Source organism: Asterias amurensis, chromosome 8, assembly GCF_032118995.1.
Source record: "Asterias amurensis chromosome 8, ASM3211899v1".
NCBI lineage: Eukaryota > Metazoa > Echinodermata > Asteroidea > Forcipulatida > Asteriidae > Asterias > Asterias amurensis.
In genome coordinates this window covers 18,551,072-18,578,690 of record NC_092655.1, presented here as the reverse complement: position 1 = coordinate 18,578,690, position 27,619 = coordinate 18,551,072, and the positions used below count along the sequence as shown (strand labels likewise).

At 37.3% G+C, this 27,619-nt stretch overlaps 2 protein-coding genes and 1 non-coding gene across 4 annotated transcripts in view; 2 read left to right on the top strand and 1 right to left on the bottom strand.

Moving 5' to 3' along the window:
- Positions 1-4,231, top strand: part of LOC139940500 (mitochondrial proton/calcium exchanger protein-like) — a 41,306-nt gene extending 37,075 nt beyond the window's left edge. For both annotated transcript variants that reach the window (XM_071936787.1, XM_071936786.1), the window contains one exon: positions 335-4,231. In XM_071936787.1, coding sequence (XP_071792888.1) covers positions 335-499 — 165 coding nt within the window. In that variant the 3' untranslated portion in view covers positions 500-4,231. The remainder of the gene's footprint in view (positions 1-334) is intronic.
- A 2,145-nt stretch (positions 4,232-6,376) lies between these two features.
- Positions 6,377-27,030, bottom strand: LOC139940902 (uncharacterized). The gene is made up of 10 exons (XM_071937294.1): positions 26,871-27,030; positions 21,524-21,649; positions 19,376-19,520; positions 18,169-18,359; positions 16,990-17,155; positions 16,057-16,145; positions 14,429-14,561; positions 12,629-12,815; positions 11,976-12,083; positions 6,377-9,558 (listed from the first exon to the last, which is right to left on the bottom strand). The coding sequence occupies exons 1-10, from the start codon at positions 26,923-26,925 to the stop codon at positions 9,382-9,384; spliced, it is 1,377 nt and encodes a 458-aa protein (XP_071793395.1). The 5' UTR covers positions 26,926-27,030; the 3' UTR covers positions 6,377-9,381.
- Positions 22,983-23,175, top strand: LOC139941259 (U2 spliceosomal RNA). The gene has a single exon (XR_011786579.1). It is a non-coding gene; the product is annotated as a U2 spliceosomal RNA (small nuclear RNA).
- Positions 27,031-27,619: the final 589 nt, after the last annotated feature.

The window sequence follows — 27,619 nt, the reverse complement described above, 5'->3', positions numbered from 1 at the left end:
TTCAAAAAGCACTATGCTTCAAAATTTTCCTGCATATTGGTCGTAACTTAACAGAGTATCTTTAACCATGTTATAATTATGTTTCAATTGATGTTGTAGTCTGTATAATGCTTCAGTTACCATTGACACTTTTGTTGTTTTGTTTCCAATATTGGAATAAATGTCTAAACCCCAAAAATAGTTGACTATTACATGGCGCACGCAGTTGTGCATACAGTATGTGTATCTGAAATGCTCATATAAAACAATTATTGACTGCTTTACTTGTGCTATGGTTAAAACTCCAACTCCCTCAGTGAGCCACAACAATTTTTTGTAATTTTTCTTCTATTAGGTCATTGAGCTGATTGCCAAGGAGGACATTGCACTGAGCACCAAACACGTCGCTGACATCATGGACCTCGTCTCTAAGGAAGAGGTACTTCAAGAACTGGAGGAGGCAGTGGAGCGTGAAGAGCAGGACGCTATGGAAACGACCGCTGATGAGAAGAAGATCTAAGAGGTTAAAGGTCAGGTCACAGGTCAAGAGAACGGGAGCAGCTCTGGGCAAGTTTGAGTAAGCCATTTTAGTGGAGTACTGACCAGCAACATACGCACTCAATTGAGTGACTTGTTCAGAAGCCTAGCATAACTTCCAGACTGGTACTGATACTACATACTGGTGGGGTGTACAGTAAACACAGTATTATGGCCTGCATGGTCAAAGGTACATCTAGCAGGTAACTACTATTGTCTGAAAATCTAGCCATGATCAGAATAAAATGCACCATCATCTTGTATCCATGCTTTTTAGTTGATATCTTTCATTCTATACAGGGTGATTTTATTGTAAATTTGGTTGAGAAATTAATGATTTTTGTTAAAGGGATAACTTACATGTATTTATTTCTCTGAGGCCACTGTGTTTACTTGAAAACTATCCTTTGAGAATGTGGTTGGTACATTCACGCTGTAAAGTTTCAGCGAACCTACCTAAGAAGTGGCCTGCAACCATATATATTATCTCTTTTGCGGGAGTGTTGGCTCTGAAAAGAGCCGGTGTGGTCTAAGCTTGGGCGATATCGATTTATTTTATTCATGATATATCGCCGACAATATATCGCGATATTCGATATAATCGCGATTAATTAAATTTGACATCATCAGTATTCAAACTCCAAGTGAAAGTTGTAGAAGAGACAGTCATAGCATAAGAGAGGTGTTGTAATGACCTATTCTTCTGGTTTTACTCCAAACCTATGGGGTGCAAGATGTCTCAGCTGGGAAATACATCGTGATATTGCGATATTTAATCGATATCGATATATCGATATTTCGATTAAAACTAAATCAATCCGATATCGAAATCGTTTCCAAATTAATAGCGCAATATTTGATAATATCGTGATATCGCCCAAGCTTAGTGTGGTCTCAACGCTTCAAACAGTATACTCTGCTCGTCTCCTGAAAGCTGTTCTGGTAAGCAACATTTTGTTTCTGCTGAAATGAAATGGACCCTTCCCATGAAATATGCTAATCACATTCACGCATGCGTACAGACCCTGTTGGTTGGCTAACGCCATAGGGTTGTGCACTTAGCAGACGCGCAATCGCGTCTGCGTCACGCACCCATCAGCCGTGTACAAAACAGCGCGATGTTCCCTCATTTTGCGCACACGCTTTGTGAAATTTACATATTTCATGGGAAGGGTCTATTGGGACCAGGTACGAATCCTATGTGATTGATTTGGTTTATAGAGTGAGAAGTGAAAATTATTTTTTATTTGTGATAAATAATTCCTTAGGAATGGTAATGCTGCAAGAGACTGCTGGAAGTTGGCTGTAAATTTATAGGAGAATATCCAAAGTGTATAAAAATGATGAAATAGTAACGTTAGTGATTTACATGTATTTATAAATGGTGCAGTTCTGCTGCTTTAAAGAAACAAGTAAGGTGTGCATTTTGTAAGAATTAGTAACATACCGTAGATATGCGAGGAGAATACGGGATCTGTTTCTATGCCATATACCAAACATACAAACTGATTTTTGGCAAGGTAGAATCTTGACTTTGCAGAAAGCGTTTTTTTTAACAAAATATTGATAAATTTTATTTATGCTAGTTTGACTATAGTGGTTTTGTAAGGGCTTTAAGAATGGGTGGGGTTGGAGAGTGTTTAGAAGCATAACATTATCACATTAATAGATGTTAAATTTGCATCGGGGATAAAGAATATCACATTACATGTACATTATATACCACCTTGGAGAGTCGTCTTTCAAGATGCATTTAAAAACGAATGCTGGGAAAAAATAATCGGCCATGTTTTCGACTGCATCAGTATTGTAAATTTTTTTGGTTGTCAATGTTTTGCTCATGGATTATTTTTTAATAAGGGAATAAGAGCGTAGCGACAAGTTTTTTCACGACCGTTTAAAACAGGCAGGGTCGTTGTCGTGTGATAAAGGCCCGAGTTTCCGGTTCCGTTTGTCCGCTAAAAAGTCTTGGTGCAACATGTTTTTATTTTCCTTTCACACACAGCGCGGCCAACTCGCCAATAGCGGCGGCATCGCCCGTAACAAGAAACGTCTTGCACCAATACTAGCGAAGAGTATCCGCTCACAACCGGTTATAAACACTGGTCATTATCGAAGGTTTAAACACCCCCATGTGACGCGCTCTCCACCAATAGGAAAAGCGAAACTGTCTGAGGTATTTACGTATACGAAATTATAACATAAGCAATGTATGTATTTTATTTGGTTGGAAGGAGTTATATACAGAACAATTATATTGCTGTAGAGAAATACACGGGTAGAGACTTGGCAGTTATTTTGGCACAATTTGAATGTGTGTTCCAGATAATTACAGTGAATACTTGACAAAATCAAGTAAAATGTTTGCATAGCGCATACATCAACCTTATTTTATAACAAACTTTTAGTCAAAACAATCTCCACTTAACCAGTCTCGCCATCATCGCTTTTGATGCAGTGGAATTCAGATATCCCCTTGCCCCTCCACCTAACCCTTGTTGCCCCCCCCCCCAAAAAAAAAAAAACTCTTTACAAAAACTGCACTTGGAGTGTATATTGACTAGTACTGACCCTCAAACTGTTTACATTCAATCAATCTAGCTCCTCTATTTTACTTGAGTGGTGTGTACACAAATCTGTGGACCCAGGTCAGTATGGTGTTCAAATTTACTTAACTGACTGTTTATAGCACATTTAGTTTGATTTCTCATGAACACTTGCCTGGACTGCAAACAGTAAATTATTTGGAAAATGGTTATTGGAAGGGTCATATTTAGAAAAGATCACTTGTGGAATTGATATTGTAATCATTATTATTGTTATTAATATTCATTTTGTTTATATATTGTAAAAGAGAATGAGTTTTTAAGAGGCTGTCTTGTTACTTGAGACTTTGGTTCAACAAAATGAGTGTTCAAAAATGCAAAATGAGAATAGTTTGAAGAAGCACCATACTCTGTACTTTTCCCTCCGGGTTCTGTCTAGAAATTTGGCTAACTAATTGGGTTGGTCGAGTGGTTAGGCATTGCTGTAGAATGTAAAAAATGGTGAATCCCTCCTGGGTAATATACATGTGGAACACTACATGTACATGTTACTCGGGCAAAGTACCAAGTATGAAGTGCTTCACACACATCGGATGCATGGGTTAAAACACAACACAACATAGTTGTAATACATGTAGTACACATAAGTGCTTGTTGACCTCAGCTTTTGGAGTTATTTGAATCTTTCTTGAACCGTGTTTAATGAGTTGTTATTAGGTCGTGCATATCATGTCCCTTGTGTGTAGAATGTGATTGCAGACAGGGACGCAAATGATTACCTGAAATATTAACTGTGTTAAAAGTGATTTTTGGGGTTGACTAGAGTGGGATTCGAACCTCCGGATTAACGTGCCGGCACTCTACCAACTGAGCTATCTAGGCCTATATTGGCGGTGTCCCTATTTTGTCAATATCTTTGTCCAGCACATTAATCAGGAGGTCGTTGGTTCCAATCCCACTCTAGGCAAGTCTTTGTTCAACCCCCAAAGTCATTTTAAAATGTAGCCCGTTAGTTTCCCTTGTGGTTTGTACTGATACATGTATGTTTTAAAAGAGAGAGATTTTATTTAATTGCCAATATCCGAAAAACCTTGTATTGTGATAGAATTATGTAAACACTATACCTCCTGAATGAAATGAAATGAAATGATGAAGTTTTCATATGGAAATCAGATTGCGTTGAAGGCATTCAGTTTTTATTTAGTGTTAAAGTCGATGTTAACTTGTAATGCACTGTACCAAAACCAGACACAAATTTGATAAAACTGATTTTTTATTAGTTTTTGGCTGAAGTTTGATAAAACTGCTGGACTTGCCCCTGTTTTTTTTTTTTTTTTTTTTTTTTTATTTTTGCTGAAATTTTATATATAACACTGCTGGAGTACCTAACCCCTTGTGATTTTTTCCCAGTTTTCGGCTGAAATTTGATGAATCTGCAAGACTTACTTACCCCTTTGTCATTTTTTCCCCTAGTTTTGGGCTGAAATTTGATAAAAATGGTGGACCTACCCCTTGTTATTTATTAGTTACTGGCTCAATTTTGAAAAGAAATTGTGAACTCAACCCCTTGTGATTTGTTATTAGTTTTTGGCTGGAATTTGATATTACTGCTGGACTTGCCCCTTGTGATTTTGTTTTCAATTTTTGGCTGAAATTTGATGAAACTGCTGGACTTGCCCCTTGTGATTTTGTTTTCAATTTTTGGCTGAAATTTGATGAAAATGCTGGACTTTAACCCTTGTGATTTTTGTCCAGCTTTTGGTTGAAATTTAATTAAACTGCTGGACTTACCCCTTGTGATTTTTTCAGTTATTGGCTGAAATTTGATGAATCTGCTGGACTTACCCCTTGTGATTTTTTTTATTTTATTTTTGGCTAAAATTTGATATAACTGCTGGACTTGCCCCTTGTGATTTTGTTTTCAATTTTTGGCTGAAATTTGATGAAACTGCTTGACTTACCCCTTGTGATTTTGTTTTCAATTTTTGGCTGAAATTTGATGAAATTGCTGGACTTACCCCTTGTGATTTTGTTTTCAATTTTTGGCTGAAATTTGATGAAACTGCTGGACTTACCCCTTGTGATTTTTTTCAGTTTTTGGCTGAAATTTGATGAAACTGCTGGACTTACCCCTTGTGATTCTTTTCAGTTTTTGGCTGAAATGTGATGAAACTGGTGGACCTACCCCTTGTGACTTTTTTCTCAGTTTCTGGCTGAATTTGATGAAAATGCTGGACTTTAACCCTTGTGATTTTTTTTCAGCTTTTGGTTGAAATTTAATTAAACTGCTGGACTTAACCCTTGTGATTTTTTCAGCTTTTGGCTGAAATTTGATAAATCTGCTGGATTTACCCCTTGTGTGATTTTTTCAGTTATTGGCTGAAATTTGATGAATCTGCTGGACTTACCCTTTGTGATTTTTTTTTTTAATTTTTGGCTGAAATTTGATGAAACTGCCGGACTTAACCCTTGTGATTTTTTTCAGTTATTGGCTGAAATTTGATAAATCTGCTGGACTTACCCATTGTGATTTTTGGGGTGATTGGTCAAAATTTGATGAATCTGCTGGACTTACCCCTTGTGATTTTTTTTCAGTTTTTGGCTGAAATTTGATGAAACTGCTGAAGTTAACCCTTGTGATTTGTTCAGTTATTGGCTCAAATTTGATGAAACTGCTGGACTTACCCCTTGTGATTTTTTCAGTTTTTGGCTCAAATTTGATGAAACTGCTGGACTTACCCCTTGTGATTTATTCAGTTTTTGGCTGAAATTTGATGAAACTGCTGGACTTACCCCTTGTGATTTTTTCAGTTTTTGGCTGAAATTTGATAAAACTGCTGTACCCTTTGTGATTTTTTCAGAAAAAAATAACTCATAAACTAGTCCCTAGTCCATATGGGGATAAAAGAAAGCTGATCTTCACCTGTCTTCAATTAAATTCAATAATTTTATTGGCATCCTTAAAAAACATACTGTTGATATCCACTTGCTGTAAAAAAATACATATATTATAAAGTTTCAAAGTTTTACAACGTACACAGAGTTTTAAAATGAGGATACGAAGCAACAACAAAACCTGTTAGAATCATTACTCGGGAGTATGAACAATAACCAAGCAAGCACAGCTTGAAGACATTAAATTATTTTACAATATTATTATGAAGCCTCTGAGTGGTATAAATATTATAGGGATAAATCATATTCATCAAGTACTGCTCAATAGACTGGTACAGTTTACCAGAAAACAAATATTTTATGTATAAAGTACAAATACAAATCACTAGCGAGTCTTACTGGTTAACCCATAGAGTTAGTTATATGTAAGAACTGGTGATACTGCATGCACAAACACAACGGGGCCGCACACGGGCCGCGTATATAGACTTGTGCGCCTTCTAGTTCATATATTATAAGTTATCACACAAGTGCGAGTGGAAAACTGAAAAATATAGCGCTTCTGCATCCCATATCCAGCGAGGCCGAAGGCCAAGTTGGATGTGGGATGCAGAAGCGCGTGTGATAACGTATTTATGTTCAAGCAAACTTGGCGCGTGACATAGAACACACAAGACGCAGGTAGTGATATTAGCCGTGCAATAAAGGTTTTTATCACCACTCCATTCTGCGAATCTGATTGGAGGATTAGCGCGTACTTGAATATAAATAACTATATGGGTTATAACCCCAGTAAAAAATAGGTTACTACACCACAGCACCTTGTAAACCATTCATGGTGTTAGTATACATGTACATGTATGTAAAGGAAAGAGGTCACGTACTTCAAAATGCAGCTCAACATACCTTATAGGATATAATAATGTTGGAGAGCCACAAGCGTCAAAATATTGTTACATAGAAGTATAAATGCACAACATTGGTAAGACTGAAAATATAAATGTTCACAGATTAACACAGAGCGTGTAATGTGGTACAAGATGGTCATGGTGGAAAACTTCCCTTGAAATATGTTTGCTTGAAATGGAAGAGTTTTCTGATTTAATTATTTTTTTCAAACTGCTTTGTATATTTCATAAATATGTCTGGTCACATTAAGTGTGGATACTGAGGTCGACTTTACAAAAAACTAGGAGTCCTAGGAGATATAAAAAACGTGTGGCTAGTCCTAATTTGGGACGAGTACTTGAGATGAGACTAGTCTTAACTCTTTGTGAAATCCACCCCTGGTCTTTGACAATGACCAATGTTGGCCCCTGCTTTAATAGAAAACAAGTTATCATACAAAATTATGAAGCATAAGATTATGAAAATGAGTTCTAATTTCTGTGATAATTTTTAAGTAGAAATATACCGTCTTTTGATTAAGTTAATTTGTTAATTAAAAACAAACGGATAAAAAACAAACCCAACGAACTTGCAAAAAAAAAAACTGACGTCGATCACAAAAAATATTTATTTGTACACATCAGGAAAGACCATTTTTCAAACAATGAAGAAGCCTGTTAGACAGCGAGTACTATACATGTAAACAGTTTTCTACACTACTTGTTCTTCAGCAGTTTAAAATTCTGTTAAAAATTTTACATACCTAATCCATCAAAAAAGTATTGCAAGACTTATAAAATGGTCTATTGCTATTCAATTCAATTAAATCAGCTGTTTATTTGATGTTAATAATTAGCGTTTTAAAAACCAGATTACGAAGGAAAAAATAGTATTATTTTAAGTTGCTTTCCAGAGTCAAGCAGAACAAAAATTTCACATTAACTCAAGTTGGATTCGAACCCCTGACACTGCACTCTAGAGCAGTGGTCTGAACCGATTGGTGGCAAAAAGCCAGCGCGTACATGTTTCCATTGTTTGACCGGTTGACGCAAGGGGGGTCTATGGATTTAACTGCATCGGGGGTTAAAGGCAGCGGACACTATTGGTAATTACTCAAATTAGCATAAAAACTTACAAGCAACGGAGATATGTTGATAGTATAAAACATTGTGAGAAACGGCTCCGTCTCAAGTAATGCAGTTTTCGAGAAAGAGGTAATTTTCCACAAATGGAGAGATGTTGATAGTATAACTAAAAAACATTGTGAGAAACGGCTCCCTCTCAAGTAACATAGTTTTTGAAAAAGAGGTAATTTTCCACGAATTTGATTTCAAGACCTCAGAAGTAGATTTTGAGGTCTCGGAATCAATCATCTAAAAGCTCACAACTTCAGGAGTAAAGTGTTTTTTTCTTCCATAATTATTTCGCAAATTCGATGACCAATTGAGCCCAAATTTTCACAGTTTGTTATTTTGTGCAAATGTTGAGATACACCAAGTGAGAAGACTGGTCTTTGACATTTACCAAAAGTGTCAAGTGTTTTTAAAGTACTGGAGTCAAAGGATGGTCTAGAAAAAACAGATCCCCAGTACCCAGCTCTGGGGACTATATCATGACCCTTCTATCCACAGAATGCCCTTATGACGCCCCGTAAAGTGCGTAGTTCTACGGACCAGAGCAGGGTCTCAGTGCAGATTCAGTAAGTACATACCTACAGCACGGCGACTGGTGATGAACTCAAGATACTGATGATGGATTGAGACATGTGGTGTATCTGTCATCATGCTTGACTTTAACGCCGATGTTGAGGATAAGAATCAAAGCCATGAAAAAGACCTTAGTATCGATACCTTCACAGTTGAGCACTTTGGAAAGCATTGTGTCTCTGCACAACTGTCGGATATTAAGAACCAAGGCCCATTTTCATACAGCTGTCTTTAAAAGCAGAAAAAGTTATTAAGCGCAACAAAATTTTGCGTACCAGAATATGGTTACCAGCCAATCTACCATATGTCACATGTACAGCTTGTGACTGGTATCCTGCTCATTTCTGGTTAGCATAAAACTGTTAAGCAATATATTCTGCCGAAGCAGCTGTATGAGATTTGGGACCATCAAACCGTGATGTCATCACAAATGGTGTCTACTTAGCCCTGAGATATTAGTTACATTGGGTGCGTTCGATTAGCTTCCCTGTGTCGATCCTGCGGTGCTCATTCAGGTGAGCTTCTGAAAAGAGCTAATAAAATGATCACTCACCCTCTCGTGGTAACGCATGCACCTGGGGCCAGCCCCCAAGTGACCCACTCCACAAGCAGGGCACTTGGGGCTGACCTGGGTGACTGAGGTCAACCCAGGGAAGCTAAATGAAGGCAACCAATGTATTTTTGCTACCCCTGTACTATCAACACAGATGACTGTGGTTGCTACATGTAATTAAGATTAACATTCATACATTAACAAATCCTCAGTAGAACCTGCCTTAATTTGACGAGCCGAAATACAACCAAACCCTCCGATTGAACCTTCGAGCCCTCTACAGTCCTGCGTAGACTGGTGCTCCATCCTTTTCCGATTTAAGTAGCGGCTCTTCGTCGGCCCTGACAGTCTGCGGTCGTCGACGGTGCTGTAATACGCAGACCACTGTCCCCATGGCAACCAGGATGGCCAGTCCGAGAACAACAAAAAAAGACACCTCTGGACGACATTTATTCTGGGTGGAGACAAAATAAAAGTCTGTGAGTTATCTTGAGTTGTGTCGGTAAAAACAGAAGGTTTGAACACAATTTAATGCACTTAAATGCAAATAGGTAAATTTGTTTGTACGGGGATTGTCAAAGGACTGTATGAACAATGGTAGCACAATTTAAAAAAAACTGCAGATAAAAAAAAATCGGGATGCCGGCACCACAACATTTTCAGATTTGGGGTTAATTTCTTAATTTTGGGTTAAAGTGTTTTATATGTTTCAAATGGTACAGATTGAACTACGAAAAAACGTTTTATCATTGCGGACTGGGTGTATAAGCAAATTTTGAGATTTATTAAGAAATTTCAGAATTGGGGTAAAAAAAAATTATGTTGGTTTTATGGTTTCACATGATAAAGAACGGACTACTGACATGACTTAAGACATTTTATCAGTGTGGACTGGGTTAATAAGTTAAGTTTTGAAATTTATTGAGAATTTTGTTAGTTCATTTTTTGGTTAGAAAAAAAAATAAAATCTGCTATGTCTGCGGCATGGTCAAATTTTAAGAATTGGGGTCAAAAATTTATTGGTGGTTTGATGGTTTAAAATGATACAAAGCTGTCTACTTAGAAATGTTATCAGTGTGGGCTTGGTATATGAGCAAAATTGTTAAATCTTATTGATTTTCTGGTGATTTTCTGGTTCCAAATGATAGAGAACTGATTACTGAAGACATTTCATTAGTGCAGAAGGGGTATACAACCACAATTTTGAGATTTTCTGAGAATTTTGTAAGTATGGATTCTTGGTCCAAAATTGAAAAAATCAGACATGCCGGCATGGTCAATTTTAAGATTTAGGGTCAATTAGTTTACTAAGATTTTGGTTCCATAATAGACAAACTTGACTACTGACGACATTAAATCTGTGTGGAATAGGTATACACAACCAACATTTTCAGATTTTCTGAGAATTTTTTGAGTTTGGATTTTTGGTCCAAAATGAAAAAAATCTGACATGCCGGCATGGTCAAAATTTCAGATTTGGGGTCAAACAATTTATGGTGATTTTATGGTCCTAAATGATATAGAACAGACTACTGAAGACATTTCATCAGTGCGGAAGGGGTATACAACCAAAATGTTGAGATTTTCTGAGAATTTTTTGAGTTTGGATTTTTGGCCCAAAATAAAAAAAATCTGCCATGCCGGTATGGTCAAAATTTCAGATTTGGGGTCAAAAAATTGCTGGTGATTTGATGGTCCTTATTGATATAGAACGGACTACTGAAGACATTTCATCAGTGCGGAAGGGGTATACAACAACAATTTTGAGATTTTCTGTGAATTTTGTGAGTTTGGCTTTTTGGCCCAAAATAAAAAAAATCTGCCATGCCGGTATGGTCAAAATTTCAGATTCGGGGTCAAAACAATTCTGGTGATTTTATGGTCCTAAATGATATAGAACAGACTACGACTACTGAAGACATTTCATCGGTGCGGAAGGGGTATACAACCAACATGTTTGATTTATTGAGAATTTGATAGTTTGGATTTTTGGTACAAAATGAAAAAAATCTGCCATGCCGGTATGGTCAAAATTTCAGATTTGGGGGTCAAAAAATTTCTGGTGATTTTATGGTCCTAAATGATATAGACAACTACTGAAGACATTTCATTGGTGCGGAAGGGGAATAAAACCAAAATTTTTGATTTATTGAGAATTTTGCAAGTTTGGATTTTTGGTCCAAAACGAAAAAAAACTGCATGGTAAAAATTTCAGATTTTGGGTCAAACATTTTCTGTTGATTTTATGGTCCCAAATGATATAGAACAGACTACTGAAGACATTTTATCAGTGCGAAAGGGGTATACAACAAAAATTTTTGATTTATTGAGAATTTTGCGAGCTTGGATTTTGGTCCAAAATGAATAAAATCTGCCAATGCCGCTGGCATGGTAAAAATTTCAGATTTTGGGTCAAACATTTTCTTTTGATTTTATGGTCCCAAATGATATAGAACGGACTACTGAAGACATTTTATCGGTGCGGAAGGGGTATACAACCAAAATTTTTGATTTATAGAGAATTTTGCGAGTTTGGATTTTTGGTCCAAAATGAAAAAAATCTACCATGCCGGTATGGTCAAAATTTCAGATTTTGGGGTCAAAAAATTTCTGGTGATTTTATGGTCCTAATTTATATAGAATGGACTACTGAAGACATTTTATCAGTGCGGAAGGGGTATACAACCAAAATTTTGAGTTTCATTGAGCATTTTGTCAGTTTGTGAGTTGGATTTTTTGCACCCCAAAAAAATATGCCATAACCCCAGGTTTGAGATTTATTGAGAATTTTGTAAACTTGAGTTTGTGACCCCAGGTAAAAAAATGTGAGGTAACTTTTTCCAAAGCCATCATGTTAAATTGATGCCTTACCTCTGGTGTTTTGTAGAAGAGCGCAGTGCAGTAGATGAACTGCGGTTCAAGGCTTCCTCTAGGGCAGTATGCACCTTCAGGACACTTTATTGGCTTGCAATATTTGCACTGAAAAGGAAAACCAAGGCAAAGTAAAATTAAAAAGCATTCTCGTTTTCTCGAACTAAGTAATGAGAAGAAAAACTAAATTTAGTTGGGGGGGTTCCTTTGGCTACCTGGTTCTACCCAGTTCCACCTGGTTCTATCTAGTTCCAAATTGAGAACCGGACTCATGCGTCCACTCATTATAACTTACTTGGTTACGAGCACTGGAGAGTTGTTGATAGTATAAAAATGATGTGAGAATCGTCTCTCTCTGAGGTAACATATTTTTGGAGAAAGAGGTTATTTCTTACTCAAATAATAAAAGGTTACAGGTCTGACTGAAGTCTTTTAATTCTTTATTTCAGGCATCTGAAAGCACACAAGGTTGTGTTTTTTCTTTCATTATATTCTCTTGTAACTTTGATGACCAATTGAGTCCAAGTTTTCACAGGTTTGTTATTTTATGCATATGTCATGTATGTGGAGATACACCAAGTGAGAAAACTGGTCTTTGGCAACTACCAAACTGGTCTTTGGCAACTACCAGAAAAGAAGTTTGTTCAACTCACCGGACAGTAAAATCCCTCCGGGCAGATGATGCATGAGGACGTACCACTATTAGTCTGGTACCATCCCGATGAGCATTCCTTGCATATACCTCTACTCCCTTCCTGTCTGTATTTACCAGACTCGCACGGAGTACAGTTACTAGCTTTGGTATGGATGGCCTCATGACCTGCTGGGCAGCTGGCACAACTGAACAAGGAAAAAAAAAGACAATAATTAAGAACAAAGAACAATAACATAGTAACTAGTAAGTGACCAGGGGTCGATTTCACAAATGACAAAGAGTCAAGGATTAGCCTTAACTTGGGACTAGTCGTATGAGATATTGAAAACTTAAGGCTAGCCCTAAGTAAGGACGGGTAACTCGAGATAAGACTAATCTCATCTCTTTGTGAAATCCACCCGAAGGACCCAATTTAATTAAACATGTAAGCAGTCGTTTTGTGCTCATGGAGCATCCCTTACATGTTGCTCTCTAATTTCTATTTCATAAAACTGTTTACCGTAAGCAAGGATAAATGCTGGCTAACCCGCAGTTACCACATGAGTGACGTAACAAAGTTAATCCATATTTTATTTCACAGAACTCCGGAAAGTACAGAGTATACAGTGCTTACACACATCATTGTATGTTGGTTAAACTAAAATGAATATTCTTTATACCCGATGCAAATTTAACGTCTATTAAATCCATGGTGAACGTGCATGCGCGCCTAGAAATTTCTGCTAACTTAAAAAATCATGGTGAAATACGTTCATGCTTATGCACATTTTTCTGCTACAGTAAGTACAATAACTTTGCCTACCGGTAAACAGGTTTATGAAGTTGGGCCCTGAAATTGTTGTTAAATTTCTTCTAACTCCAACTGGAGTAACCATCAAGGAACATGGGGCAGAGGAACCCCTTGTCCCCCTAACTCCCCCCCCCCCCGAAACTTTTGAGATGCTCCCAAAAATATGAAGACTGACGTTCAAACCTCTAACAAATTTCATCTATAATTACAAAAGCAGTATTGCCTAAGTTTGGAAATTTGCAACACGTTTTATCAAATTTGTTTTCCTATTTTTTTGTTATCTTTTTAATTGGGGGCTTTCAGTTTCTAGCTGCTAGGGTTTTCTGTTTTTTAACTGGTTTATTCCAGTGGAGTTTCAATGTTTAAGAGGATTTCCACAACACCCTGTGCATTTTTAATGTATTTTTTAATGGTTTATCAAATCTATATTTCTATTTATTGTCTTCTTTGTTTTAATGTACCTACATGTACCCTGTGGTGGTGCAATTTTATGTCTTTTATCTGTGCATTTTTTCCCAATATTTTTACCTTGTAATGCCATACTATTCAGCTTTGTGTTTCAAGTTAATTTGTAATAAAAACAAATGAATGAATGATCAGACCCGGCTTTCCATTCCTAGAACTAACCAGGAAGCTGGGGATAGCTCGTCCTCCATGGCTGCTCCGCGCCTATGGAACGAGCTTCCTGCAGGTCTCTGAGAGTCGATCTCGTTGCCCGTCTTCAAAAGCCTCCTCAAGACATTTCTGTTTCCCCACCCATCCTAGTTCGTTTGTTTTTCTTTTTTGTCCTAGTCTCATGTAAAGTGCTCTGTTCTCTGTAGAGCGCTATATAAATGCTTTGCATTATTATTATTATAATGAATGTTAGAAAATGACTACCAGGGTCCATGTAAAACCATGACTATGCCCCTCAGCTTCGCTTCGGGCATAGTCATCGTTTTGACATTACTTTGGGCCTAGAACTTTAACTGTGCACTTCATATCAGTCACTATTTCTATAATAGCTACCTGGAGCATCCGTGCTTGCTGCAATAGCTTCCTACTTCACAGTTTAGACAGTTCTGACTCCCTGACAGACCCTGAAACATTCCTGGCTCACATAGCGTGCAGTTTGTCGTCTTAGAAGTATCCGAAAATGAACCTAGGAGAAAAGTCCACAATGAAAAAATACATCAAAAACTATGGTATTGATACTAGATATTGAGAAACTGTTCCTTTCTGTTGGTTTGCCTAAGCCCTTATCACATTGCAGAGCTATTCTTAGGGGATCTTTTTGGAAATATCTGAATCACAAAACCCAATGTGACTCTTTGGTTCCCCTCAAAGGATTTGAGAACCTTTTTGTAACACAAAACACAAACCACAATGTCCACAGATTTACATTAAACTTACACCGTTTGAAGATAATTATGATAAGTGTAAAGCTCACCTTAAAATATTACTAACCGAGGTGCTGTAGTTTTTGAGAAATGGGTAAAACGATGTCACAAAAGTTTTGTCTTTTTAAAACGAAAAGTATTTTTGTGACTTTTTTTTACTCATTTCTCAAAAACTACAGCACCTGAGCAACTAATATTGTAAGGGAAGCTTTCTACCATGATAATTTTCATGTGTGAGTTTAATGTAAATCTGAAGACCTTGTTTTTTGTGTCCTACAAAAAGTACACAGACCCTTTAAAAACAATTTCAATGGGAATTTTTTGTTTAAGGAGAAGATCAATATATAGTAGTCACTCTTAAAGGAACACGTTGCCTTGGATCGGACGAGTTGGTCTATAAAAAGCATTTGTAACCCTTTTTTATAAAATGCATATGGTTGGAAAGATGTTTTAAAAGTAGAATACAATGATCCACACAAGTTTGCCTCGAAATTGCGTGGTTTTCCTTATACTGTGCCAACTACCACGGTCGGCCATTTATGGGAGTCAACAATTTGACCCCCATAAATGGCCGACCGTGTTAGTCGATGAGGTAAAAGGAAAACCGTGCAATTTCGAGGCATGTTTGTGTGGATCATTGTATTCTACTTTTACAATATCCTTCTAATCATATGCATTTTATCAAAAACGGTTACAAATGCTTTTCAAAGACCAACTCGACCGATCCAAGGCAACGTGTTCCTTTAAATTTAACAGCAATGACAAACTTAGGTAAGAAGCCTACAGTAGCTTTCAATAGTATAAAACATTTTGAGAAACCTTTCACTTTGAGGTATTGTGGCTGTAAAAAGAAAACAGTTGTTGTGCCCCCAGAATTTGAATCTCAGATTGTGTATTTCTATAAGGAATTATTCTTCCTGTGTGACAGATTTGCACTGGATTTTTGGCAAAATCTCACAAAATTAGACCACAGTTTTATTGTGTGTATCTGAGTCATATGTACAAGAATCAAAGAATCAATATTCTATGATGTATTTTTCTGGCAGGGATCCCAGGAGGATCTTGGACAAAGTGAGGCAGAGTGCCAACTAAATTACAAGTATGCTATGGATTGGGGAAGGGGGATGTCCAAGGGACATGGGGACTTGGTTTGTCAATCTCTTGCTTTGCAGGCTCAGGGGGGCACAGAGCTCCGCTGGCCCCCACAGCCGGTCCCCTACGGAGGCCTCCAACTCTGTACTTTGCTTCGTGACTCACCTGGCATGCAGAAACCACACTCCTTGCTTCCTGTCTTATTAGCAAAGGAACCAGGTAAACATTCCTCACACTTTGAACTGCCGAATTTACTGTAACCAAGAAAAGTAACAAAAAACACCTCAAAATGGGTTAAAAACCGTAAGTACTTGATCAGTAAAAAATAAAAAATCTAGTAAGTTTAGGTAATTGAAGTGATGAGTTCTGAGACCCAATTATGTAGCACCTTATAAGAGTTGACAAGGTGCGTTTGTTAAACACAAATATAACAAAACACACCCTAGATGGGTGAAAAAAACAAATTACAGGATTACTAACAATAAATAACCAAGTATTTTTAACCTAGAAAATAACCTTATAACACCAGCGCATATTCAGGCATGATATTTGGTCCATTTGAAAACAAGTCGGACAATTTTACTACCGGTGTAGGCTTTAATAGACTTTCCCCAATGCTTTTTGAATTATAACTTTTTCAAAGGGCAAAAAATAACACAGAAATCAGACTAAATCAGAGAGAATAACTTGTCTCATTAAAGTCATGGTGTAAGTAAAACACAAAAATAAAATGGTTCCAGGAAAAGTTTCAACAAAAAAAAATAAAAAATACAATGTATTTTTGAAAAATAATAAAACCAGGGGTCGATTTCACAAAGATCGTCTTAACTTAGGACTTGTTAGGAGTTATCAAAAACTTAAAGCTAGTCCTAAGTTAAGACAAGAAACTCCCAAAATACAAGATATTTTTGAAAAACTACAAAACCAGGGGTCGATTTCACAAAGATATTCCTCACTTAGGACTAATCCTAGGACTCTTTAGGAGTAGTCAAAAACTTTAAAATATTCCTAAGTTAAGACGAGAAACTCATCCAAACTCAAGATAAGACTAGTCTTAACTCTTTGTGAAGGAGGAAAAATTCAAAGTGTGACTCTTACGATGTTGCTGTGCCCTCATCACAAGGATGACACTCGGCGGAGTCTTCAGCATGCTGATAATGCCCCGGCTGGCACCTGGTGCAGTTGACGGCAGCGCTGATATTGGAAAACGTTCCTGCAAGACACTTTGAACATTTGGAGAGCCTCGTAGTGTTTGCAAACGAACCTGAAACAGAACCAGAAAGTTTAAACTCTCTTTATAATATTTTATATTTTTAAACACACATCCAATGTTTGTAAACAATCTCAAAGGTCAGTAGCCACACTTTTCAGTCTTAATAGAGCACACGAAAAGTACTAAAGGTGCTGGAACAAACAGAAACTTTTTTTTTTTGTTATACCAAAAACCTTCTTTGTTTTCGTTTTATAGTGTTGTTGTTTTTTAGTTCATTTTTACCACGGAGAAAATTATTTATTCACACTTAAGACAACTCCTCATTTTACAAATATGCTGAAAATCCATAACAACAAAATAAAACACAAAATACAATTAACGTTGAACAAATAATTTTTGGTGAAAATTAACAGTCGGGAATCATTGGTGATAGAGATGTATTTATCCAAATTATAATAAAGCTTTAAATCCAGTTTCAATAATGCAAGGGAAGGTCTATTCTCACTCATCTTCATTTTATAAATATTATGGAAACAACACAAAAGAAGGATCAGATTAAGAGCACTTCACAATTTTTTTGTAACACCAAAAAGGACAGCGTCATTGTCTAAACGAATGTTTATACCAAGAGAATTCCTTATCCAATCTTAGAATTGGGTCCAAAACATACTTGAAACTTGCATCTACAAAATAAATGGTAATCCTTTTTACCGATTTTGGCTAAGAATGAATCGACACCACGTATTTTGTGGACTAATCTGTATTGAAACATTTTAGGACAGGTCAGGCCTTGAACTTGTTCTTGAAAGGCCACAGCAAATTCCCTCTGGCAAGGGGGCACTTCTATGAGGGAAATGTAAACTTGTATTGGAACTTTGACAGGGGCACCGCAGCAAATGCAGTGGGTGATGTGGGTTATTTTGAGGTCTGACAAGAATGAAGAAAGAAGATATAAGAAGAAGAAGAAAAAAGACAGAACAAAAAGGAATAAGACAGAAGATTAATTTTTGTTTTAAACAAGAAGAAAGAAGATAAGAGAAGAAGAAGAAGCACATAAATCTCACCCTCTTGACAAGGCAGGCAGTTCTTCTGAGCAGTGTCATTCTGGTAATGACCCTTCGGACATTCTAAGCAGGTTGACGAGCCAGTCACATTGGCAAAGGTACCAGGCTTGCATGGCCCACAGGTACGGGAGCCGGACATGTTGGCAAAGTGACCCAAGCTGCATTTCTGACACAACTCGCTGCCTTCCACGCTGCATGATAACGATACAGAAAACTTAATTTAATTTTTTTTTTAAATTTAAACATAACCTTTTAATAGATGGAAATTCGCATCAGGGATAAAGAATATTAATTTGTGTTTTTGCCATGTACTGAGTATACAGTTCTAACACATTGTGTGATACATCGGTATATGGGTAAAACCAAACTAAAATAAAAACAATCAAATAAATAATTCTAAAATGGAAAATCACACTCCTGCTCAGATTGTTTGTGACTTTAGGGCATGCAGTAAAAACACACAAGAAAGGCTGTTATATTTTGCAGGAAACTTGACATTACTTTATTTTATTACAAATTTAATTTTGCTCTTTGCACGTACTACCAATAAGGCACTGAAGGCACTCATGAACAAAGAGAAATATTTTGGAGCAAGGATTTTTGCGGTACGCATGGTATGACAAAAATTTAAAGGTGTTGTGGCGAACTCGCCAGCCACTTCACAAAATAATAATAAAATAATAATAACAAATAAAAATAACTTCAGAATAATAACTTCAAAAAATCATAATTTCAAAGTAATAATAACTTCACATTAATAATAATAAAAACACCAGGGTATAAACCCCTTCTCTTGGGGATAAGTGTAACTTTCTTTCTTAAAAACATGAATTACTCATATGCATAGGAAAAGAGAATGATCAAGAGGTATAGGGTTTTACGACCCAAATGAAGGACAGAGCAATAATGGTTTAGTGTCTTACTACATGACTCCATTACTAAGACTGAGACTCAAACCCAAACAGAAAAACCAGAGCTTGAGTCCAGTGTGCTTGACCGCTTGGCCACAACATACCGCAAATCAATCCCCTCCAAAGGTAAAGTACCGGTGTAGAATTTATCACGAGCGAGTTTCCACATTGAAACTTAAAAGTTTTCTTGTTTTAAACAATTACCCATCCTGTATAATGTCTTAAAGTTGTTCTTATTTATCCAGCAGTTTATAACAAAAATACTTCCTCTGTGATAAGACAAAAAAAATACTTACTCTGTGAATTGCCCGACAGGACAAAGACGACACACTGTTTGTCTTGGAGACGGTTGGTAAGATCCTTTTGTACAATTAACGCATTTGTTTTGACTGCATTCGCCAGGAGACTGCGCCACTGCGCAGCACAAACAGTCTTTTGAATCTGAAAGACAAACAATAAGACTTGACGTAAGACAAAAATACATGGTGCAATGCACTACTTTCATGTTTCACACTGATTGAATGACGCTGCATAAAACTTATGTCAAGGTAATTTTTGACACACCACAAAGTTTTGACTGAAAGTTGGCATTGTTGAGATGATTACATGTGAGAGTAATTGCTGACCCAAAAAGTTTGAAACTGGGACCCAGGGGTCGATTTCACAAAGAGTTAGGACTCGTCTTATTTCGAGTTTACTCGTCGTAACTTGGGATTAATCTTAAGGTCTGCATGCTACAGTTCAGGGTTGGGACTCGTCGTAAGTCCTAAGATTAGTCTTAAGTTAGGAAGAGTTTTGTGAAATCGACGGCTGGTGTGTAAGGAGGAATGTTGAAATGATAGCAAAAGATACAAAAGACATTTCAACCTTTTTGATTAGGCTACTCTTTGAGCTACAGATTCTCAACAGTATTCTCAACACTTTTTGTTGACCAGGCAGACTTTAAAAAGTCTAAATTCAGATATTTAAGTCTGAATATTCTCATCCATTTGATAAAACCAAAATGAAAATGGAAACACAAAAAGTGGTTAAAGGAACATGTTGCCTTGGATCGGTCGAGTTGGTCTTTGAAAAGCGTTTGTAACCGTTTGTTATAAAATGCATTGATTAGAAAGATTTTTTTAAAAGTAGAATATAATGATCCACACAAGTATCACTCAAAGTTGCGTGGTTTTCCTTTTACTGTAACACGGTCGGCCATTAATTTTTGACTCCCATAAATTGCCAACCGTGTTAGTTCGCAAAGGAAAAGGAAAACCACGCAATTTCGAGGCAAATGTGTGTGGATCATTGTATTCTACTTTTGAAAAATCTTTCTAACCAATGCATTTTATAACAAACGGTTACAAATGCTTTTCTAAGACCAACTCGACCGATCCACGGCAATGATTCCTTTAACCTCATGTTAAAACAGTGTAAAATGTCATCGTATTTGATACTGTTCCAGTGTGAATTTGTTTTACCCACAACAATGTCATACTTCAGTTAGGCCTATTGGTTGTACGTTTCTGCATGAGGAGTGTTTTTTAGTCCATTCTGGAATTTTCATGACATTCAAGCAAAACGGTGCTGTTTGGCCGATGATAATTTCAGTGTGCAAGGAACGAAACCATTCATTGTTGACATTAGCTGATTCCACTACGAAAGTGTATTAAACATTTCACAACATTTTAATGAGAGATTAAAGACTCCACTTTACAACTTTCAAAAGCACTACTATCTATTTGAAAATAAGTGCGCCCAAAAATGGAATTTGACCTTGGTGTCCCTCTTTTAAAGGCACTGGACACAATTGGTAATTACTCAAAATAATTGTTAAAACCTTACTTGGTAATGAGCAACGGAGAACTGTTGATAGTATAAAATAGTGCGTCCCTTTGAAGTAACTTAGTTTTTGAGAAAGAGATAATTTCTCACTCAAATATTAAAAGACTTCAGGCTTGAAGTCCTTTTTAGGCATCTGAAAGCACCTAAATTTGTGCAACAAGAGTGTTTTTTTTTTCATTATTCTCCTGCAACTTTGATGACCAATTGAGTCAAAATTTTCACAGATTTGCGAGCTAGATTTGAATAATATCTGGCACAATGACATGCTTAGTTACAATGCATCACTTACATTTAAATTCCTCAGACTATCAAGACAGTTGCTATGCCATGTGATTAGGGGCAAGCTTTTGCGTAACACCCATTACGAACACCCGTACAAAAATCTGAATGGATGTGTATGGCACAATGATACCAGGTGTTGCTCATCCTGGAGGTTGCTATTCAAAAGCTTGTCCCTAATCACGTGGCGTAGCAACTGTCTCGATAGTCTGAGGAATTCAATGTAAACAGTGCATTGTAACCATCGAATCATTGTATCAGACATTATTCAAATCTATGTTGCAAATGGCTTATTACCAAAGGTGTCCAGTGCCTTTAACCCAAGTCCTTTATCTTACCTGAATCTGGTATCGTTCCAGGATTACAGGGTTTACAGGTCCCATTGTTAAAGTTCATGCAGTTTGGCTGGTTCACCGCTTTATTTGGCCACAAGTTCAGCCACAATGAGGCTTGGACAACAAGTGCTGAAAAAAAAAAAAAAATTAATAAAAACAAATTGGTCAAAATAATAAAAATTAAATATGCCTGAGATTTTTTTTCACAGGACTCGGGAAAGTACTGAGTATACAGTGCTACACACAAATATGCCTGTGATTCTTTTTCACAGGACCCTGGAAAGTACTGAGTATACAGTGCTACACACATTGGTGTATATGGGTAAAAACCAAAAAATTAAAATTAATAAAAATTAAATTAAAAAAAACAAAGAAGAAAATCTATACATTTGTTTCAAAGAAGGTTTCATCGGCTCATAGAGCTGTCCTTACTCTATGATCCGCTCAAATCATCAGAAAGGGGCACTTTTATTTATGTACATTTGTATGAGGAAAATGGCAATTTGTGTCATATACATGTAATAGGAACTTTTCAAAGTGCAACACAACAAAAGTAGCCAATTGCTGTGGGTGCCAGGGGTTATTTTGAGACCTGTTGTAAATGTAAGTTACCTAGGATTCACTTATATGAATGAAATGTGCTCTAGTTTTGCTATTCTTGCTTTTTTTTCCTTTTTTTTCCCCCTTTTTTTTTGGGGGGGGGGGGGGTGGGGGTGGACACGCAGTGTTGACTGATGGGTTGTACAACAATCCTGTGTACTAAGTACTGTACTTTGTACTGAACACAAGTATCCCAATGCGTACACGTATACACTGTACAGTGGGCACTGCATGTACATGTACAGGGGTAGGGTATTCACACTGTACATTGTGTTTGTTCAGTATTCACTGTGTGCATACAGTGTTCAGTATTCACTGTACAGTTACATGGGGTGCAATCATTGCTGTACAGTTACATGGGGTGCAATATTCACTGTTCAGTACATGGGGTGCAATATTCACTGCCACAGTACATGCTACGGGGTCCAATGTATTCACCAGCTATCAATAGTCCTTGACAAGAGGAAGAAAATTACACACCCAAGGCAGTGTGCTCTGTAACACTGCACAATCCACATGGTGTAATCCGTGTGACCTTTGTCTGGATTAGGATAGTAAATAGTACGCACCTGCGCAGTAACCATTTATAACCTAACTACTGTAGAGCAAGTAGGCTTCAACTGACTGAATACTAATTTCTTACAATTTTACACAAAAAACGCTTTTTTTGAGGAAATTTAAAACTTGTTTTCAAATCTGAAAAGTACATTATGTGCTGTTTTTGATGGGCTCACTTTAAAGTGAGTTTAAAAAAATCGTACTTGGTTTAAAATTATTTAGCGAAAATTATTGGAAGTTTTACAACTGTGAGTAGAAAGTATACTGTTCTGATACTCTTGGTTTGACGCGACAACTATTTGGTATCGCTTCTCGGCCTTTTGGCTAAGATCATGTGTAGTATCTGTTCTTTTCAGCTTAATATCTGAAACGCTGCTCATTGAGCAGCCAGTATATTAAACTGATTTTTGGATCTGGGCCATGGAATAGGGGCTTGCCTCGTCCTGGCCACGGGTTGGCCTGGTATTGCACTACCTCCAGGATTCGGCCCACTCCCCTCAAGGGGAAATTAATCAAATCAAAAAATAGATTAAATATCATTCACACTTTTACTGTGAATATCCAAACATTACTCCTCAAACAGTGGCTCACTTGCTGGCCAGGGCTAGTTAAAGCAATCGTGAGAATCGCACAACATCGGTAAACAGTATTGTCAAAAGGCCCACACTTTGTGTATCACAACTTATGCCTATTATAAATTAACAAACCAGTGAAAATTTAGGCTCAATCAGTCTTTAGAGTCGGGAGAAAATAACAGGAAAACCCACCCTTGTTTCCGCACGTTTCACCGTGTCATGACATGTGTTTAAAATAAATCTGATCAATATTATCGATATCGAGAAATGAATTGTTTTAATGTTTTCTCTATTAAAAGTAAAGAATTTCATGGAATAATATTTCAAGGGAAGTCTTTCACCATTACCGACTGTTAAACCTGTTTTTTTGTAAATCTGTGAACTTTAAAAATTTTGTTCTGTTCAGAAAGTGTCCAATGGCTTTAAAACACCAAAGGACCTATTAGAATTGCCTCCAACTACATTGTAGACCAGCTGACTTAGTTTATTGCTTGCTTGCCACTGAAGGCCTGGTGTACTTCGTTTTAGAACTTACATTACATTGTAGTGCAAGGGCTTAGGGCACCAAGGCATTTTCTTCTCGAAAGGGCAACATATGAGGAAATTGTAAAATTCTATCAGGGGCACCTAGGCAATGACCAAAGTACATGGAGGCAATCGCCTTCGTTGACTCCATGAAGTACATATTATGTACAGGGGTCGAAATTGCCACTAGCCCGCTAGCCCGGGACTACCAGATTTACAGCCGGGCTACTCATTTTTCCAGTTTGATAGCCCGACAGGCTAGTGGAAAAATAATGCAAAAATCATCATCACAAACAATAAAGAACTATGTTATTGGTGTATTGTAAAGTTTGAGCCGTGACGCGAGACATAATGTGTCTTTCGGGCTACCAAATTCTAATCAGGGCTACTAAAAATTATTGGTCACTAGCCCTGCTGACTACCATGGAATACACTTAATTTCGACCCCTGATGTATCAGGCCTGACACTGCTCAGACACTTATAAAAACCACTGATTGTTCATAATTGCTTGCAAATCACATAGTCACACGTAACGCTAGTGCACACTGTATCGTTGAATTTACAGACCATTGCAAAAGCTGACAGAGCCAAGAGAAAGCTACATGTACAGTAATGCACTCAACTGGGACTGCTGGATATCACGCAGTTGCTAAAAAAGTAAAGGGCAAACCCTGTATCCTATCCTATAAATTATTGAAAGTGCATAATTTGTAAAGTATTTTTTCCTCTTTTTCTTTGGGGAGAGGGGGGTACCCAGTGTCTGTTGGTTTTGTTCATTAATGGAGAATCAGTTTACCTTTAAATAAATAAATCGGCATTTGTAGTGTAGTGGTAAAACGGAGTAGTTGGGGACTGAATTACGGTAAGAATTTATCATTTTTAACAATTTTTGAGATTGCAGAGTGGATTCTCTGTCGCCCCCTGGGCCAATGAGAGTTCAAAGGACACATAGAGCCTAATTTTGGTACGATAAAAAAAAAAAAAAAATTAGATTTTCGTTGACAAAATTAAAACTTTATAAAAGAACCAGACTTTGTCAGGAGAGTTGTACATGTACGTATATGAGGTTACGGGAGTCGATAGCGAAACGAAACCGCATACTTCTCGGAGTAGCATTAAGGATGCCCAAAACATTAGCTGCATAAGAAGGCTCAAGGGGAGCCTAATAGTTTCTAGAAGTAGGTTGGCCCAATCACATTAGAATAGAATTGAGATACACCGAGCTGGGCCATTTCTATCATTGTTGGAATGGAAGGAAAAGCAGTGTGTTGTGATAATACTTACGAAGGACTTGTACAAGTCTACACTCATGTTTATTCATGCTAGTAAGCCCAGTGTATGTCACACAACCAGTTCTAAAGTTACTCAATAAACCATTGTGTTTCAACTTATAACATTGTAAGTTTCCAATGACTTGTACAAGTCCTTCACAAGTTTATCACACGGTGTAAGCAACATTGTTTTTGGGGTGTCGTGGCAGAGTGGTTAAAGCAATACACTTTCGGTACAGAAAACAAAAAAGTTTACAGATTTAAAAATAATTTACAGGGTTTACAGAAGGTAATGTGAAAGACTTCTCTTGAAATATTGTTCCATGATGCTTTACTTTTTGAGAAAACATTAAAACAATATCAATTCTCGATAGCGAGAATTACTGATTAATTTTAGACACATGTCATGACACGGCAAAACGCGCGGAAACAACTGACTTGGGTTTTCCCGTTATTTTCTCTCAAATTTTTACAGATTTGTTATTTGATGTATAAGTTGTGATACACGAAGTGTGGGATTTGGACAATACTGTTTACCGAAAGTGTATAATGGCTTTAAGGAGCACTTAACTCACGCTCTGGTGTATCTAATCAGCAGAGCGTGGGTTCGAGTCCCACTGTGACACTGTGTCCTTAGCTTAGCAAGCCTTACCCCAGTTGCCAAAGGATTAGTCCGGGTACACGTGTGTCCATGGAGCTATAGCTCCATGGTGTGTCTATAAATTGCCATTGGCATAGTTGCGATTTATAACATAACTCTCATCCCGACGGCCATCACGAGGTTCTCTCGAGCGGCAAATGACAATCTGGTCCAACAGTTACAATTTAGATAGTTGCGATAAAAAACCCTATCGCAACTACCCTTAAGACAGCTAAAGACAGGTAAGTTTTTTTCTTTTTTCTTCAAAATATTTCCTCAATGGTTTTTGAGTGAACATCAAAGGATTCATGAGACATTGAGGATCAAGCTCGTGTTCTTAGATAGAATCTGCTTCATGATTTTCAAAAGTGGTAAAAATAGGGCAAATCTAGTGACTAGCTGTCGAAATTGTACGTGTTGGACCAGGTTGTCGTTTGCTGCTTGAGAGAACCTCGTAACCCTCCAGCCTGGCCGCGGTCGGGAGTAGGGTTATGTTATCGGAACTAGCAATCCCCCATTATTGGCAGTGCTTTTATCTTCAATTATGAAGGCTGCAGAAAAAAGGAAGAAGAAGAACAATGTTCCTTTTTTTCCCCCAGTGCCTCTCGACCATAATAAAAGTTAAAACCACTTTTGAGGCAGATGTAATTTAAGGCATGTATGGTGGACCATGGAGGTAGAACAAGGTTTTTATAAGATGACATGACACCATTTGTGGGTTAATAATTAGGTTTGGTTGGGTAAATTTGTCTGTTCACACCCATTTCAAAACAGTGCACTCATAATCATATAGTGTCCGCAAAGGAAAAGTTTCCGTATGGCGCCACCACTTTTTCGTTTGATATGAAATAATATAGGAACTTATTTACCTGATTGATATATCCCTTTTTCTAAAAATGAGTGAAAAAGTGGTGGCGCCATGCGGAAAGTTATCCTCCGCAAAACCTCAGATTAAGCGTATTTATAATAAGTACGAAAAGACCAGTTGTTATCATTGCGACAGACCTTATCTACCCTATCGATCTGCTGCCGGGCAGTGTGCACAATTGTAACTAGACCAGGCAATCTTCTTCCGGTACTGTATGTGTGACTCGTGAGACTGAGCTGACTGACTGAGCAACAACGTTTCAAACTTTTTGCGAAGGAAGTTTGGAGAATAAAGTTGGAAAAGGCAACTTACCTTGAATAAGGGAGGACACAAAAATGAACCACAGCAACTGAGTAGATCGAGCCATATTCTTCCCGAAACCGAAAACGGTAGTTTCGTTGTGGATTTACACGTAACTTGTCATTTTGGGGGTTCCATCTGTGACTACACGGCCGTTGTTGACATGTTATGATGGCCAAGAGTATCACATGATTCGTGCAGGATTCGTGACTTACACAGCGCCCTCTGCCGGTGAAAAAATACCCATAAAAATAATAATATACGGATTTCCTTTCCCCGTCGGCGGAAACGGAATGCTCTATAGACTCCTCGTAGGAAAACTTTTAAGATTTAATCCCGTCCCGTGGACTGCCAGAGGTACAGGGAAACAATACAAACATAAACAATCAAACACATAAAAAGAAAATAAAAAACATATAAAAAAGTAACACTAATTGGGAACAAAAACATCCCCCCCCAATAAAAAAAAACACAAACACGCCACAATCAAGCAAATAAATCATTAGGCTTGTCTTTGTAATATTTTCTATATGAATACATAAGTTTTAATAGTCAGGATGCACTGTAATGCGATTAATATTAACATGCGTACAATTTCTGATTATTCTTCATTTTTAATAGCCCGGATAGAAAGGTCTTTATAACTGTAAAGGTATAAAAACCACTCACACCATTTCAAATTGCGTCAAATAAACGCATGCTCTGCTCTGCCGAACACCGAAAGTTTTCTCTTTGTGTTTGTGTATAATTTTACCAACAGC

Coding starts and splice junctions, on each gene's coding strand:
- LOC139940902 (XM_071937294.1), bottom strand. CDS start 26,925: ATGGCTCGATCTACTCAGTTGCTGTGGTTCATTTTTGTGTCCTCCCTT. Junction 17,156..18,168: donor CTGCCTGCCTTGTCAAGAGG/GTGAGATTTATG, acceptor GTTCTGTTTCAG/GTTCGTTTGCAAACACTACG. Junction 12,084..12,628: donor CGGAGGGATTTTACTGTCCG/GTGAGTTGAACA, acceptor TTTCCTTTTCAG/TGCAAATATTGCAAGCCAAT.